Genomic DNA, 18,821 nt, shown 5'->3' with positions numbered 1-18,821 from the left:
ATTTCTTTCTCCATACTTTAATTTTGATCTCTCTAATTTACACACCTTACAATTATTGTTGTTATTAACTTTGCGGCAAATTTATCACTGAAGCAATGCAATGACATTTTGTGTTGAGAGACCCATGCACAATCAATTTTACTGCAATTAAATACGACAAAAGATTATCATAATTCATAAAGCAACAAACTAATTCAATGATGCATGGAATTTATACCAATAATAAAATCACTACTATCAACAAATTGATATATACCCTATACAAAAGTAATCTATATAATAAAATAAATAAATTTTTTAAACTAAAACATAATAGTTGGAGCATCTCTAGCAAGCTTGCACCAACACCTTATGTGATTTACGTTCTACAACTTTCTGACCTCTATATATAGGTGAGATTGGGGAATCCGTGTGAAGGTTGAATACTACTTACAGTAAAATTAAGTTTATACAATTAAATTTATTATTTCCAAAATTCTAATATAATATGTTTCTAGATTTACTCTGATTATTAGGATAAACTTTTTTTTTTTTTTTAATATTTTAAGAAGTTCGGAAAAGTTGGAGACTACGTAATCGCTCGAAAAAAGCTTCCTTTATTAATATAGATAGATAGATAGATATATATATAGAGAGAGGCGGGATCTCGTGAGTTTGGTTCTTACGGTGAGTTGTGAGTTTGGAAAATCTGGGCCATTAGATTAAGAATAATACACGGCTTAGATTAACTCAAAACACAAAAAAAACTCAGCCATAAAACACTCAGCCATAAAACACTTCCTCCATTGTTTTCTCAAAACTCCGTATCACAGTGGAAATGGCGTCACATCTACAAACTTTCTCAAAGATCCCTAACCTCAAAATCAACAACCACAAAAGCCCCAAATTCCTCCAAATCCTAGCATCAAGCGCAATTGGTCCCTCGCTGATTTCGAGATCGGTAAACCTCTCGGCAAGGGTAAATTCAGCCGAGTTTACCTCGCTCGCGAAATCAAGGTTCGATTACCAAAAATTCCATCAGACGAACCCTAAAATTTGGGGGAAAATAAGTAGCGCAATAATTTCTTCCCAATATCAACAATTAACAATCGATTCCTCAATTTCTATTCGTTGTCATCGATCAACGGGCGACGGTGGTTTTGTAGTGTTGCAGGTAGGTGGAAAGGGACGACAGAGTCTAGTTGCTGACCGTGAAACCATTCGGTGGTCTGGTGGCTCGGGTCTGGTCACGGTGGAGAGCAGATGAGCTCGAGTTTGCTGTTCCGAGCTCAGATTCAATGTGAGACTTTTATTAATGGACAATGGTAGTTGGGGTGTGACAAAGTTCAAATTGGGTTGATGGTGATGTATGTGAATTGGTGGTTGTGGCTGACGAAATGGTGATGGTGATGTATGTGCAGTTGTAATTGGTGTTGTTGATTGAAGACTGTATTTATTTTTATGGGATTCAAACTATTTTTGGGGTTTTGGTGGTGTTGATTTTCAAAACAAGAATGCTTTAATTTTGAAATATGTTCCATATCCAGAAAAGCGATGGATGCTCAAATGACATACGCTGTCACAGTTTGCTCATTAATCCGTATTGAGTAGTCTGATATAGCACGTACTTTGCTCGCCTTGAAACTCTATCAACTAACTACTACTTCTGTACTTCCTAACATTTAGAAGCACATACAGCTAAATCAATCATCTTGCTTTATTTTATTGCATTCCAAACCCAAAAATAAACGAATTTAATTTCCCACGGAATTTGTGCTCAGGTTTCTGCTAATAATGATAGGACATTTTGTTATGCTTGATGGTCCTCTAAGTCCAAGCCTTTTAAAGTAGAAATAGGAATGTAGAATTGTTGCTGTTGTATGACACTGTAGTTGAGTGCATTTGGTATCAAATTGAAGTATTGAATGAGCTTATCACATTTTATTAAAACTGAGCTACTACAAAAACATCGTCTGAGATGAAGTGGCCCATTTTACCTCCAGAGATGTGTGAATCTGTCATCAAACATATATTTCCTGATTATTGGGTTCATCCAAGCCTAGTTGCATTTGGGAGAGGCGGAAAATTCTCTCTCGATCTGCTCAATATCGTCTACCGTGTCAACTTCCTCTGCTTCCCTGTTTGATGACACGTTGGCATCCGAGATTGAAACTAAAATAAAGTGGAAAATCACATAGGTGGTGAAGGTTGATTTTTTCGGTTTTACTCTTGCTTTTGTCTTCCTACTCGTCATTTCATTGTTTATTGATTACATTATATATACTTGTATATACTCATTGATTGAAGAGCACTAAATGCTCTGTTTACTGATTTTAGTTTTCAAGAATGTAAGTAAATAACATGTTAACTATTATTACATTAATTTGATATAGTCCACTGGTTAAGTAGTGGTCCATGTTATAAGAGTGAAAAAAAATAATAGTAGTAAAAAAAATCAAAGTGACACCGGAATAACATCACAATAACAGCACAATAACATGCGGTAAAAAAAAAGTGAAAAAATCAAATTAGTAAAAAAAATCAAAGTAGTAAAAAAAATCAAAGTAACACCGGAATAACATCACAATAACAGTAGAATAACAGCATAATAGCACGTGGAAAAAAAAAATCAAAGTCGTAAAAAAAATCAAAGTGACACCAGAATAACATCACAATAACAGCAGAATAACAGCACAATAACACGTGGTAAAAAAAAAAAAAAAATCAAGGTCGTAAAAAAAATCAAAGTGGCACCGGAATAACAACACAATAACATGCAGTAAAAAAAAGAGTAAAAAAAAATCAAAGTAGTTAAAAAAATCAAAGTAGTAAAAAAATCAAAGTGACACCTTAATAACATCACAATAACAATGAGAATAACAAGAGAGTAACAAAGACAATAACACGTGGTAAAAAAAAAAAAAAAAAAATCAAAGTCGGGAAAAAAAATCAAAGTAACAGCAGAATAACATCACAATAACAGCGGAATAACAATAACATGTGGTAAAAAAAAAAGAGAACAAAAATCAAAGTCATAAAAAAAATCAAAGTAAAAAAAGCACAATAACAGCATAATAACACGAGGTAAAAAAAATAAGAGTAAAAAAAATTCAAGGAAAAAAAATTTGGTACAAAAAGAAAAAGAAAAAAAGGTAACATAATGAGAAAATTAGAGAAAAACATAAGAGAAAAAAAAAATCAAAGTTGTAAAAAAAAAAAAGCATAATAACACGAGGTACAAAAGGAGATAAATTTTTTTTTTTTTTAAAAAAAAAAGAGTAACACTAGAATTCTAGAAAAAAAGAGAAAATAAGTAAATGACAGTGATTTTATATGACATGTAAGATTAGATCTTGGTCATTCATCTCTAATATAATCTAGTGGCTGAGATTTTCCAAACTCACAAGTGGCTGAGATTTTCCAAACTCACAACTCACCATAAGAACCCAAATCACCAAATCCAATCTCTATATATATATATATATATATATATATATATATATATATATATATATATATAAGATTCTGCCTGAAAAATACGCAAAGTATCTCAACTTGAACTATTGAGACATGACCGTCTATAAAATATGGGCCTAAATGCCCTAAACCATTATTTCTTTGCGACACCAAGTACCATTAAGGTAACTCCATCTTTGCAATTTACTCGTCCTCCTTCTAAAATTTCATTAAGGCGTAACACACAATAGTACATGTCACGATAGGTCGGTTTGAATAACCACTAAGCTAAAACCTTTTCGGTTCTTGTAATATAGAGCTAATCGTTATATTTAGTACCATTTCCATTGTAGCAGCTAATATTTTATCGTTGCTTATTAATACACTATACACACCTTTATGTAATACTCCGTAAGAAACTAATTTCTTGTCAATTACTGTACGTTATTGCTAACAGGCATTAATTAAGCAAAAACAATGGCATCAGTATCAGTAACAAAGCTAAGCAAGGAAGACCATGCTGCTGTAAAATCACTGATCAATGGGGCTGTCGGAAAAGCGACTTTCGACGCGTCCTTACCTCAAGGGCAATCAATAACACAAGGTCTAATGTGGAACAACAACAGGCATCAGAAGAACTTGGTGTTGATTGACCAGCACATTTGGTCAGGAGAGCTGACCAGGGCATACCCTAACCCATTGGTTTATTCAAGGCAAGGACAGCCTTCCATTTTTATTCTTGAAGGCCCAAACGGCTCCAAGGGAGGAGTGGTGTATGCCGATGGCATAGAGAACACCGATCGCCAGTGGCTTCTCGCCTTCGACGGCACTGCTGACAAGGTAAACACTATTAATTATTAATTATACTCTTCATTTTTCTGTCTTATATATACTCTCCTTTCCAGTCAATAGTTTACAATTGTTTTATTATACATGATTATTATTAGGGTTTTTCTATTGGGCACATATTAGAAAAACTCATTATTTAGGTAGGAAGAGATGAATAAGTTTATAATTATTAAAAAAAATCAAATCCAACTTAAAATTAGAAGGAAAGTAATGGTCCACCCACATGAGTTGATTTATTTACAAGAACAAAGTGTCTTACCTGTGACGGACACTATTCGTTTCACTATCCGTCGTAAGCTCAACACGGATAGTGCCCATTTCACAGCCCGTTTTCAATGAGAATTGTTGTTACAAGAAAAGAGAGAAGGGTAAACTATTGACTTATATATATCTTATCTTAAATAAAAAAGTGTAAACTATTGACCATAGCGAATTGAGTACCAAACTTTGGCTGCGTACATATGTTAATTTGAGATGATATGAACATCAAATTAATGACAGGTTTATGTGGAAGCCGGACGGAGAAGCCCCACTAAATGGGAAGAGGTTGAAGATAAGCTAAATGAATCCGGATCCCAGAGTGAGTCCGTGGATCCGGAATATGGAGGAAAGGCGTATGCTGAAATTCAGCGTGCTCAGGGCAGATCCCTCGTGTTTGTCTGGTTTTCTAATTAATTAGCCAGCTATCTTTTGCTGGTTATAAAGGGAGGGTCATGCCATTTGCCTTACAAATGTGTTCATGTAAAATCTATTACTACTAAATAATAATCCCTCCTCCTTAAACTCATAATGCAAAGATTTCTATGCTATGTTATTTAAGAATATAAGATCAAAACACATTACGCACTAGGTTCAAGATGACTTAGTCTCATTTAAGACCATTAGAGTTTACAAAAGTTTCAGCCTAAAACCAATCGATGATAGAAAAAATAATGGGATATTCTATATGGTACCCCTCAATTTTTCGACTTTCTACATGGTACCTCTACATTTTTTAAAACATACATGGTACCCCTAATTGTTGTCTTTATCACTAAGTGTACCCCTAAACTTTATTTTCCGTCAATTAAACTCAGTTTTAGGCGTTAAGTGATTACTTGGACGCATAACCAAGCTTGTCATTTATCATCCCATGACATAAGGACTCTATTAGGCTCAATATCCATCTTTGGACGTGATAATTTGGCAAGGAATCAATAAATTTTCCGTCAAAATTTTTTTAGCCTATATATATCAATAAATATTAGGATTGAAATGCATATTGAGCCTAATAGGGTCCTTATGTCATGGGATAATAAATGACAAGTTTGATTACGCGTCCAAGTCATTACATAACGCCTAAAACCGAGTTTAATTGATGGAAAATAAAGTTTAGGGGTACACTTGGTGATAATGATAACAATTAGGGGTACCATATATGTTTTAAAAAGTGTAGGAGTATCATGTAGAAAGTCGAAAAATTGAGGGGTACCATGTAGAATATCCCAAAAATAATTTATTTCTTTATAAAGTAGTGAACTCACTTCTCAACACTAATATACCTCATTTAATTGTAGGAATAAATAAAGACACGCCAGAGTAGAAATTATAATCAAGTCGTTATAGGACGTACATCAATCTTATATATCATGAGCCAGGGCAATGTGTCAGTTGTCAGGGGTGTCCGAGGCCACGGGCGTGGGAACCGGGCCTCCGCTTTTGGTCACCATATTATAAGCTTTTATTAATGAAATTCAATACAAATCTCGAAGTATAATATACTTGTGCATTCATTTTGGGGCCTCATTTTTCTGTGTCGCACTGGGCCTTTATTTGTTTTAAGACGCCCCTGTCGGTTGTATTAGAGAATAGTAAAGATTGCGAGACGGGTTTTTGGAAACAATCTCTCAAACTTATTGCTATTTGTTTTTCTTCATTCTCTTGCTGTCATTGAGAGAGATGGAGGATATGGGAGGTATAGAAGGTAGATGTGAGTTAAGGTGTCAGTGGCTAGGTATTGAACCCAAACATGGCTTGAAATAGGGTTCGAAACAGGGTATGCTGCAACACGGGTCTAGCTGCGTGACTGATTCACGGATGTTGGCTGGGTTTGGAAGTGGGTTCTGGTAAGTGGGTAGGTTAGGCTAGGACTCGGGTTAGGGGTCAAGTCATGGTTTTAAATCTCGGTATCGGTCATAGTCGCGGTATCGGTATAATCGGTCCTCAATCGGTTTTAACGGACAGATCGCGGTGAATCTCGATGATTTCTTGGGCGATATCTCGTATCGGTAGAGTGAAAATCCGATACAACTCGGCCGATACGATACAACTCGGCCGAGATTTTAAACCCTGTCAAGTAGATGTCGGCTTGGGTGATGTTGGTACTGGTTTGGGTTTTGAAAAGGACGGGTTAACGAATGTGTTTGGGCTGGAAAAATGGTGGGATTCGAACTTGGGATTTGAGGGAAGGGTTGAGTTCAATCACCTTGAAAACCGACCCCAATTTGAGCAAAACCGAGCTCAAAAGTCGCATAGAAAGACGGTTGCAAAAAACCGCTTTAAAGTCAACTTTCAAATCAAATTTCAAAGCAATAATCGTAAAACCATATACAAAACAACTTGATTTTTCAAATCAAGTATTAAATTCAAGTTATTAAAATTAAATCCAAATAAAACTCTATAAGTTAATTTTTCAAATTAATAAAAGCTTAAATTTAAATAAAAATTAAAAATGACTGTAATAAATTTCATTTATTTCAAATAATCGTTCAGAACATTAATTAATTTAAAATTCTTATAAATTAAAAACCGTCAACTTGGCCCCGTTTCGCATCACAAAACGAGTTCCATTAAACGAGCATCATCGATGTGAATACATGCGTCCTATCATCACCATGTAGTTGGCGGGATTTCTATAAATGTCATTATCAACTTAATATATTTTAACACATGGGTTAAACTTAGAAAGACAACTAGGGAAAAATGCTAAAAATCTAAGCTCTAATGGGATTTGAACACTGGTCTTCTTGATCAAATAGTGGACAACTAACCATTTAGACATTTAAGAATTTGTTCTTCTACCATGCACCAATATCAATTTATTTCTAGATTTTGTGTTTGGGGTAGGCATATGCCTAACTAATCCGCTCCGGAACAGAGGATGCTTTTTCGAACTCATGGCAAAAATGACATAAATTATCATATTTACTTTAAGTATTATGTAACGTTATATTCAAGATATAAAAATATCCTATTTACTTTAATTTAGTAAATATGACAATTGTATGAACGGCCGTTTCGATCAATCTACCTTCGAATTATTGGTGTGATTTGTAATTATGTATCAGAACAACAAATACGACAAACAAATTCATAAACCACCAACTAGTAGTTATTCACGACAAATACGACAAACAGATTCCTAAATTTAACTGCATTTGTCACACCCTTCATCTATGCAAGACAACATGTCTCGCATAATCTATACACAAAAATTTCGGAGAGACAGCCTCTCAATAGCGTTATTGAGAGACCTCTCACATGTTGGGGTGAGGGACCCACTGAATTTCTTTTTTCCCTATTATGGCTCCCATTAAATTAGTGGGAGACGGTCTCTCATGAGACCTACTGTCTATCTATAATGCCGATTTACTTCTTCAATATGATTAATATGCATAAATTAGTCCTTCTTCATCAAATCCTAATTGTATAAATTAATCCTAATTGTATTCATATCTAAATTTGATACGAAAAATATAAGGAGTATATGATTACGATGCATAATAATTGGTCAAAACAGAGCTATTATAGTTCAAATATCAAAGTTGAGAATCTGAGATGCATAATTGTTAAATTTGATTAATTTTTCATGACTGAGTAAATAGATGCACATCAAAGAGCAGTTACAAATATCTAGAAAGATGGACCGCTGAGATCGACACAATATGAGGTTTTGATAGCAGAAATCAATCAATAATCAATTAAAGTTAAAATTCCAAAGAGGTGAAACAAAGAAAGCAATTAACGTAAAAGAGGAGCTTGAACATGCAATACGCCATCTTGAAGACGGAACTCGACACGATCCATAAGCGCACCGACAGGAAAACGGAAGCGTCTCCAAAACTGGCCATTACCACTTTCCACAGACCATTTCCTAACAGGATCAGGATCAACAAGAAGAAGAATTTTTTCATCAGTATCGTCGTCTGGCTTATTAATGAGCTCGCTGCGAACCCATACCTCACCTTTTTCCTTCTTAATCTCGATATTCAAGACGTTAATACCGGGAACTTTAACATCAATCATGTACATCCTCTCGGTCTGATAAACGTCTGCCTTAACCATGTCGACGCCGCTACCGCCTTTTTCACAGCAAAGTTCCGACCACTCTACATATCGTCCATATGATGGCACACTCCTCAGCATCATCATCGCCACCAAGACCACTACATGAACCATCCATCCTGACTTTCCCATCCAATGCATTTTTCCTCTTTTTAATTATTTCTGAATCTGAATAATAATGTTACAATGACGTATCTTTTTTCTATAAAAGCCAAAACATTTAAGGCTTTTCTATTGGTTCCTGGTTTAGGAATGAATTTTTTTTGTTTTCTTAGGAAACCCACGTTCTTCTCCATGATTAATTACCCTTTCTCCTATTTCCACTACTCATTATTTACTCTCTCACTATATTATTAGTTAATTATTATTATGAATACTATGTTATATAATATGCTGCCCCTTTGGGAACATCTATGTTATATAATATGCTCATATGATAGGATAATAATTATGATTTTTGTTAAAAAAAAGCTACCACTAATCACAGTATCTAAATAATTATTTTCACAAAAATATCACTACAAATTATTATAATAAAAATTACGATAAAAATATAACATTGTACATTTATAAACCAGAAAAATTATTCAAGGACAAAAATTGAAAAATTATATAAAATGATCCTTTTTTATATGAATAACTTTCATTAAAAAAATATTAGAAATAAAATCAATATAAGAAAACTTGAAAAACCGGAAAAAAAAATTGAAAAACAAGAATTTAGTGGGAACTACTTTGAAGATGAGTACTCCATTATATATAAGTGATATTAGTGTCAGATAGAGGTGCGAGGTTCATATCACGGTTTTGGAAAGAGTTGCAGGAGTTGATGGGAACTACTTTGAAGATGAGTATTGCATTTCATCCTACGACAGATGGCCAGACAAAGAGGACCAAAAAGACTTTAGAGGATATGTTGCGAGCTTTTTTTATGGATTTTGGTGGTAGCTGAGAACAGAGATTGGACCTAATTGAGTTTTCTTATAACAACAGTTATCACACGAGTATAGGCATGACACCATTTGAGGCTTTGTATGGGAGGAGATGTAGGAGTCCGGTTTGTTGGGATGGTAGAGCTGAGGCAGTTGTTTTAGGACCAGAGATGGTGCAGGAGATGGTTGAACAGGTTAAGCTGATCAGACAGAAGATGAAAGCGGCCCAGGATCGACAAAAGAGTTATGCGGATTTGCATCGTCGTGACATAGAGTTTCAGGTTGGGGACAAGGTTCTTGTGAAAGTGTCTCCGATGAGTGGGGTCATGACATTTGGTAAGAAAGGAAAGCTGAGTCAGAAGTTTATAGGACCATATGAGATTTTGGATCGTGTGGGTGAGGTTGCTTACCGGTTAGCCTTACCAGTTGCTTTGAATAGAGTGTATAATGTGTTTCATGTGTCTCAGCTGCGTAAGTATGTGAGTGATCCTTCACATGTGTTAGGTGTAGAGAACATCGAGTTGGATGAGTACTTGTCATATCTTGAGGTGCCGAAACAGATTCTTGATCGCAAGGTTAGGAAAACGAGACATGGGAAAACAGTATTGCTTAAGGTTCTTTGGTCTAATCATGAGGTTGAGGAGGCTACTTGGGAGGCGGACGAGGCTATGAGGGAGCGGTATCCGTCTCTTTTTGATCAGGTAAGTGTGGTTACGGGGACGTAACCCTGTTTCTTTTAGGGGGTAGGAGATGGTCGAATAGAGTTTTTGTATGTTTTATGTTGGTTTTAGTGCAGTAAGTAGTTGTTTTGAGTCGGGTTGATTGTTGTTTTGGGATGTGTGTTTTGAGTTTGTGTTGAGTTTTGGTTATGTTGTACTGTCAGAGGGAAGTTAGTATGCTTTGTTTTTGTTTATAGGTTGAACTTCGGGGACAAAATTCTTTTTAAGGAGGGAAGACCGTAATACTACGGTTTTCTATGTCTATGGGTACTCTATCGAGTGGGACTTACTCTGCCGAGTAAGTAACTTTTGACGCAAAACAGTAGTATGCCTATAGGGTACTCGATTGAGTAATTAGGGGACTCGATCGAGTAAGGGGCACTCGATCGAGTAAGTCACTTACTTGATCGAGTAAGTGTGTTTTACGGGTTTATTTGGACGGGTTTTGTTAATAACGCGAGATTAATATATAAACTTCCGTCATTATTTCTTAAACACCTTTTCAACATTCAAAACCTTTCAAGAGAAGATTAGAAGTTACGTACATTGCATCTCTCGCGTTATTGGCAAATCCTAAAGCTAAGTTCGTCGAATCATCTTATTTTTTACACCGTTGTGATCATCGTGTCAAGGGTAAGTTCCTTGTATAATTTATATAGCGTTTGGTTGAGTTTCTTTAAAACCCTAGTTGGGTAATGTTGGGTGATTTGTATAGTATTGGTGGTAATTGTATGTGTGTATGTTGTAGGAGGAGGATTCGTAGAGGAGAGATTTTGATTAGGTACTAGATCGTTTGTGGTGATTGCTATTCCAGGTAGGGTTTCTCTACTCAGTATTGTTTACATGGCATTGTTGATTGTTGGTGGTTGTTTTATTGTTGTTGATTGATTATCATAAAGATATTGGTATTTGGTGATTGTACCTGTATAAGGTGATTGCTGTATAACTGTTTGTGATCTTCTGGGTGCGTCCTTGGCTGAGTGGAGTCACTTGCGGGAGTGGCTTCACGCCCTTGATTCGCCTTCTGTGGAACCCGCCACAGAAGGGATGTGCACATTAATGAACAAGGGTTTATCGCTCGGATGAGATGAGCGAGGCTTAGGTGGGAACGGCTGTGGTCCCTCGCTGGCGGTGTGGAATACCTGTTGCGAAGGGTATTCTGGCAGGATTACACACTTTAGTGTGTAGTCAAGTGTGTGGTGTTGTGGCGGAGTTTGGGGATTGTTTGATTGTTATATCGTTTTATTGCAGTTGTGTATTTTTATGTAGTCAGTACTGACCCCGTTTAAATGTTTTAAAAACTGTGGTGATCCATTCGGGGATGGTGAGCAGGTATGAGACGATGCGCATGGGTTAGCTGGGATGAGTCATCACGTAGCTGTTTTAGAAGTCTTCCGCTGTGTCGAACACTCTTTAGTTGGTTAGCAGTTTGACAGTTTTGAGAACCTTTGTCTTTCTTTTATCAGTTTCAGATTTGGTTTGTATCATTTAAACTTTATCATTATTAAAGTACGTTTCGTTATTGTCTATTTGATTATCATTGCCTCGGGTAACCGAGATGGTAGCGTTCTCATGCCTTAAGTGGTCCTGATAAGGCACTTGGAGTATGAGGGTGTTACATAATCTATTTGTTCTTATTTTGATGAATTTAGAGAAAGAATCATAAAATTAGAGGGCATCTACCATTATTGTTATTACTTCAAGGAAGTTTTTTAAAAATATATATTTCCTTGACCATCAGAAAAAGCGATTGTTGGAGATGAAGTTTTTGACGATAAACCTCTCATCATTTTCATATAAATTCTTAGTGCAAGGCGGAGTGTGAAAAACGGGTCTTTTAACAAACTTTGCATTTAAATGGAGAAATAGGAACATATATCGGATGTAGTACCTCATTCCTCAATAGTTTTTGAGTTTATGTATATTTTTTCTGAGCTTTCTAAAGTTTATAAGTTACATTTTAATTTTTTGCCGTCAAAACTAAAATTTAACTGAACTTATATGTAATGTTTTTGAGTTATTTTGTTATTTTTTGAGCTTAATGTCTTATTAAATGAACTCAGAAACTTTATAGTAAAACTCAGAAACATTAAAACAAAACTCGAAAACTTTATTGTAATGCTCAAAAACTAAGCAATTGGTGGTAATATATCGGATGTATAATCCACTTACTAATTTAAATGGAGTATGGACTTATGGTATTTGGATTAATAGATTTAAGACTTTTGTGTAAGACAGTCTTACAAAAAAATTAATTTTTACATTAATTTGCTTCGATGATTTAGGATCCTGACACTGTCTTTAAGCAATTAAAAAGAGGTAGCCTACATCCAAAATGATGCTGACCTTCATTTTTGTTTTTAGTTACTCCGTATTAGGTTGAGTCTCATGGAGTAAGTTACAAGAATTAGTGATGCTTTTTGTAGGAATTTGTCAAATAAAATTAGGGTAAATGGTTTGTCAATTCTGTAGCATATGCTACTATTAATTCGATGAGATTATCTCTATCTATGTTGCAGTGGTGCTGGCTTGCTAGGTATCTAATTTTTCAGAATATATGACTTTGCGTGTGTATATATGTCATTGTGTAATTTCTCCGTCTCAATCCTTGGTTTATTTTTAATTAAAATGCATTTTAAAAAGAAGATATACTCCCTCCATCTCATTCATTGTTTTAGCTTATTTATTCTTTGTGAGTAGTATTTTAATCAAAGGTAAACAAATGAATGAAATAACGGAGTAACAATAATTTCATGTGAATAACGATTCATGTTTACTATGTGTGTTCACAGGTATGCATCTGAGCGTTTTAGGGTATAATTATTGGTCAGACTCACCAAAATTTTAAGACTCTGCCACATCAGCTTTTCACTAACTTTTATTATTATTTTATTGTTCAGACCCACCTCAGACTCGCCTCAGACTTTATACATTATCCTTCAGACTTACCTCAGACTCGGTTTTTCCACTACACTTTTTTATGGGGTTTTAGTAAAAAAAATAATAATTATATTTGACACATAGTAGTCATTTATTGGTTGTCATTATAAAAAGATGGGTTCAAGACTCTTATAGAGTCTTAAGTTGAGTATTAGATTTTCAAAACTTAACTTAAGACTTTGTCAAGACTTGGATAGATTATTGGGGGTCTTGAGCGAGTCTTGTCTCAAGACCCATCAATAATCTAGGCTGGCCTGCCAATATACCTACAAAAATGGAACTCCAGGATAATAGTTCCGATATCTGACAATTGAAGAAAACTGAGGTTCTTTCGTTAGAAAAACGACCCATGTTCCAAGCCACCTTCTTACTCTGTTCCAAAGGTGGTGGTGGGTTAAGTGAGTATTGTATTTGTTACCTTTACATGAAGTTTAGATAAAAGTCATTGATGTGTGATCAATAATGGAAAGTTTGAACCGCCATTAATATTCACAATGTATATGAGCTTAGGTTGTTTACTCAAATGATTAAGAAATGGAAGCATTAGCACCCTACACTTAAAGTAGCAAAACTTTTGAGAAGTAAATGGCTTTGCAATTAACACCAGCCATATAATGAGAGCACATATGTACAGTGACATTGGAGGTTGAAATTGATTGATACGAACTAGGCAAATTCGCATTTGAAATCATCTTAAGCTTAAAACGGGTCCAATATGCTTTATATGAGATGAATAAAACAAAAGAAGAATGCATAAGGAAAAGTAAGAGATTTGTCATAAATGCCCATATAGATTGTAGGATGATTTGATCCGTATTAATATTGAGACGGATAGCTCCGTCTCAATAAAAATTACTCAATAGTTGTTAATATAATTACAGTTAGAAATATTTTACAATGAAGCGCGTCCCATCTTAAGAAAAATTAGTTGTTAATATGTTTACAGTTACAAATATTTCACAATGAAGCACGACTCTTTTGTACATTCTATACTCGTGAATTCATAATCATAATTCATAACTACAAGAATAATGCTCCCCAATCATTCTTTTCTATTTCTATTTGTCAATTACCATTCATTTAGGTTGGTTTTGAGGAACATGTTTCCTATGCAACATATTTCCCAAGTAATGTAAGCAGTTTATACAAGAAAAAACAAATTCAACTAATATAATGTTACATTTTAAGGGTTTAAAACTTAACTAGTTTAGATCCCGTGCAATGAATGCGCGGTATTTATAGAGTTTTTACTTTTATATTACTTAATAATGTTAAATTAATATCTCACTAATTTTTCATATTTCATGTCATTATATTTTGATATGAGAAAAAAAATTGAACTGTAAAATTAGTCAAGAAAACCGAGTAAAATTGAAGTGCAAAATAATCGTGGTATCTAATTAATTGTTCATTTTCTCGTTATTATATATTTTTTCGAGAAAAAAAAAATTAAAATTGAAAATTAGTCAAAGAGAATTGAGTAACGTGCTGAAATATATTTTTTAAAAACTATTTTTTATATCACAAAGCTAATGATTCCGATTTATTAATTCTCTCATTTGTTTTTGTCATGAAAGTAATCAAAACGATTTATAGTTTTGTTTATACATAGTATGAGTCAAGTCATTCTCAAATAATAGCATCAATAAAAGATTTAATAGTTTATAGCTTTATATTATTTATATTTTAATTAAAATACTATAGTTTAGTGTTTAGTGAAAATAATAAAATTTGATGAAAAAGTTAATATTTAATGATAATTATATAATGAAATACATTATAATTATTAATTACCTTATTTAGTGAATACAATTAAATTATCAATAGTTTCCTTATTTATAAAGATGTTTTTTGGAGTGAAAATTTTGGAGTTCACCTATTCATTTAGTAAATAGGGGATTACGTATATTATCTATATATGTCCGTGCAATTTTGCACGGGTTTTAAACTAGTTACACATGAATCAATGCAATTAATGCATGTATTAAGTATTTTTTTTAGTTCTTTAAATACAATTCAATATATCATTTCCCTAATAAGTCTCCTTTGCGACGGGTCAAATGAGAATTTGTGTTAGAGTAATAATGGCGTGTGCCGTGTGTAGTTTGTTTTCTCTTATTCATCATGCATCAGCATCACATTCACATGTAGGTACATCCACGTATATGTCTAGATGCAATTTCTTGTACAAATGTCTAGATGCAATTTCTAATTGTACAATAACCACATGTATGTCTAGATGCAATTTTTGTCCAAGACAGACATTGAACATAGACGGTTGTGCACTTGTTCAAGCCATAATGAAGATAAAATTAATAATTTCTAGAAGATACTGTATTTATTTTATACTATTATCTTATTTTTATCGTTTCTTTTCTCTAACTATATAAAAAGGGGAGGAAACTTGCATCAAACACACCAAAAACCATGTAAAACAAATAATCAATCAAGTTACAAGAAAACAAAGTGTGTCCCTTATAATGCAGATGATGAAGAATATGAAGGTAGTAAGTGTGGTCGCGTTGCTCGCTAAGGTGTTTTGATTGGCAAACAGCAAAGGCGAGCAACGCCACCACGCACTTACCACCTTCATATTCTTGTTCATCTCCATTATTGTAACCAACATACTTGTATCTTACCTTAGCTTAGGATAGTAGTTTGATCGATTATATTATGTTTTATGTGGTTGTTGGTGTGATATCCAAGGGAGCCACAGAATGAGTCATGAATGTTGCATTAGTAGTAGGTGGCCTTGCTATATGATCAAGAGTAATTCTCTTGTACGGCGATTTTTTCTGTGATTTTGCAAAAAGTAAGCACTTTTAAAAAAATGGTGATTTTGTAGTTATAAAAAGTGGTCACTATTTAGCCAAAAGTGATCATGTTATCTCCTGCGAATCATCAAATATGAAGTATGTTGTATAAGTAATAACGTTGTTATATTTGGCTAAGGTTAGATTTTGTGAAGGTTTCTGAACTCAATTATGTGTTGGTTTCCTTAATCAGGCCTTTTTGTTTACAGTACTAGGTTTGAATAAATCTGACATTATTGTTGTTGTGTGCTCTCTAAAAGCTCATAGTGTATGGAGTATCTTTTATTCTTTATCCGCCATATCTAAATTGTTGGTACGGAGTACTCCCTCCGTCTCAATCGTTTGTTTAACAATTTTATTTTGGCGTATTTTAGTTAATTGTTAAATTTTTTTATCCACTTGTCATTCAATAATTAGTTATTTGCCACTCTCATCTTTTTTTAATATTTGTGCCAAACGTAAACAAATGACAGGACAAATGGAATATTATTTTAGATGTAAATGAAAAGAATATGCAAAACAGTTTGTTGAGTCCTTGGAACTAGACGTGATCAAATTCAAGATTGGGCCGGATATGGCCTAGGCTCACGTTTAATTTTTGGTCCACGGATAAGTGGGTTAGTAGGTTTAATTGGGATGGGTTAGTGGGTTAGATCTTTGTAATTTTCTAAAAATGTCTTATTCGTACCTGCTTATTTAACGGACGGGATGGATCAGGTCAATGGACGAAAGGATGCATGAACAACTCTGTTGGTGATTTAAGTTAATCACGATATCATTTGAATGCAATCGGGATTTGGCCAAAAATCGCAGCAAGTTTGACCGTTGTAAAGAATAGGTTACAATGCAAATTAGTCGATGTTATCGTAGCTCGAAAATGAAAAATGGGCTAACCCCGATAGGGGTTGTTAGCCCCGATCGGGGTTGATGATGCATAGCCAAATTTCGACAAGTTTTATTTACGTAATTTGGGAAAGCTACGTCCCCGATCGGGGACACTAACTCCGATCGAGGTGAGTGATGTTTATCGGGTTTTTGCAATTAATTGCTATAAACCGTGTTGCATTGTTTCATACATGTCCCAAAAGGTACCTCTTGGAAATAACCGATTATTTCCTTTAAGGTATGCATAAAGAACATGTATATATACATGTTGATGCGTGATTGAAAGATGATGAGAAAAATCATAAACTTTTCAACTTTGAAAGAACAAACTAATTACAAAACTTCATTTGTATTCTCTCAATTCTATTTGCCTAGAACGAGAGGGAATCGATAGTCTTATCCTACAAAAGATTTCGTGCAACCCGAGGCAAATGTAAGGGTCAAAATACTCTTTAAGGAAAACGATTCGTGATTCTATCATTATCCAAGTTTATCATTTGCCATTGGCAATCGACGGAGTGTCAACCACCCTGAATATATCTAACATTCTTAAAGAGTATTTCCATTTGGATGATGATCGTTTGGTACTCAAGATGAAGTTTAAAGATGTTTGACGTTGGGGGTCAATAATTTTCGTTTGGATTCAAGTCCCTATTGAGGAACATGTGCACTGCTTCATGTTGATATTGATGGCATTTGAAATCAGATATGTAAAGTTCTTTACTATGTTTTTATGGTCAAGGAAAATCATATATTGCACTTGTTTTATTATATATGATTTATCGTACTTCGCATCTTCTGTCATGGATTTACTTGAAATGTTGTTGATTTATATTAAAAGTACGATGTTGATCATTCACTTGTTGATTAATGATGTTTCCATAATCCTGGACCTTTAAAATTTGATTGAGTATTTGATCTTTTAACAGAATGTATTTTGGGTTATATGATCATGTTTAATGAATGTATTTTATTTGCATGAGTTTAATTTGTGGGTAATTTGGTTGATGTTCATCTGACAGTAGTTTTGTAATGATGAATGATATGATAAACAACCATGGTTACATATTGTGCTTGCATCGTTGATTGATAATGTGTGTTATTTATCAATTAATGCATTGTTTATGTATCAAATGGAAAAATGTTGATAAAGAATTATCATGTGGTTTGGTTGTCTACCATCCTTATGTGATTATTACTCATGTTTTCTTTTGTTCTATTCTGAGATTAATGTTGTAGTGATTGACTCATGTTTGTAAAGATTTCTTTGGTGGGTCAATTGCTATGTGAAACATAGGATTATGTCTTACCACTTTCACATTCTTACCGTCTTTGTTGAATTGATGATTATGTTAATGCCAAGTAATGACATTAAAATGGTTACCATATTAATACCGGTTATTTGAGACATGTTCATTGTTAAGTGATATTTTATTTCATGGTGAGTCATGTTTCGTTATCAGATTAAATTCTTAATATGATACAATATTAAGTGGTTTTAGACTTTGATCGGTTGTTTCTAATGATTAAGAGTGTATCTCTTTGTTTATATTGCAATCTGATGTTGTGTGACAAGATTAAGTATTACCTTGAATGTGTATAGTAATATCTTGAGTAAAGTATTAAAGGTTTGCTTACGTAATTGATTTTATCATATAATCTTGGGAATGATGGTTTGTGATAACCATAATGAGATTATGGAGTGATGGTGGTTTAATCATGTAAGAGGTAAATCAATAGCATTGAATGTAAAGTTTTTGACGAGTCCCATAATGGAGTAGTCATTTGTTGTAGGATTATTGACAAGTTGATCTTTGACATAGACCAAAGATGATTTACCTTGTAAAAGGTGGTTTGTCATCCTCTTCTTCTATAAAGGACGGGGGGAGGTAAAATGATCTTTGATATTTGGATCAAGGGTAAGA

At 34.1% G+C, this 18,821-nt stretch overlaps 2 protein-coding genes and 1 long non-coding RNA gene across 3 annotated transcripts; 2 read left to right on the top strand and 1 right to left on the bottom strand.

Annotated features, from left to right (window-relative positions):
* Positions 1–3,530: 3,530 nt before the first annotated feature.
* LOC141647996 (uncharacterized) lies at positions 3,531–5,074 on the top strand. Its single transcript, XM_074456406.1, has 3 exons — positions 3,531–3,620; positions 3,893–4,275; positions 4,786–5,074. The coding sequence occupies exons 2-3, from the start codon at positions 3,913–3,915 to the stop codon at positions 4,957–4,959; spliced, it is 537 nt and encodes a 178-aa protein (XP_074312507.1). The 5' UTR covers positions 3,531–3,620; positions 3,893–3,912; the 3' UTR covers positions 4,960–5,074.
* A 3,209-nt stretch (positions 5,075–8,283) lies between these two features.
* LOC141649644 (16.9 kDa class I heat shock protein 3-like) lies at positions 8,284–8,748 on the bottom strand. Its single transcript, XM_074458329.1, has one exon. The coding sequence runs from the start codon at positions 8,746–8,748 to the stop codon at positions 8,284–8,286; it is 465 nt and encodes a 154-aa protein (XP_074314430.1).
* Positions 8,749–15,613: 6,865 nt separating this feature from the next.
* LOC141647995 (uncharacterized) lies at positions 15,614–17,683 on the top strand. Its single transcript, XR_012545898.1, has 2 exons — positions 15,614–16,010; positions 16,729–17,683. It is a non-coding gene; the product is annotated as an uncharacterized LOC141647995 (long non-coding RNA).
* The last annotated feature ends 1,138 nt before the right edge of the window (positions 17,684–18,821 follow it).

Source organism: Silene latifolia, chromosome 3 (genome assembly GCF_048544455.1).
Source record: "Silene latifolia isolate original U9 population chromosome 3, ASM4854445v1, whole genome shotgun sequence".
Lineage (NCBI taxonomy): Eukaryota > Viridiplantae > Streptophyta > Magnoliopsida > Caryophyllales > Caryophyllaceae > Silene > Silene latifolia.
This window is presented reverse-complemented; position numbering and strand designations above follow the sequence as displayed.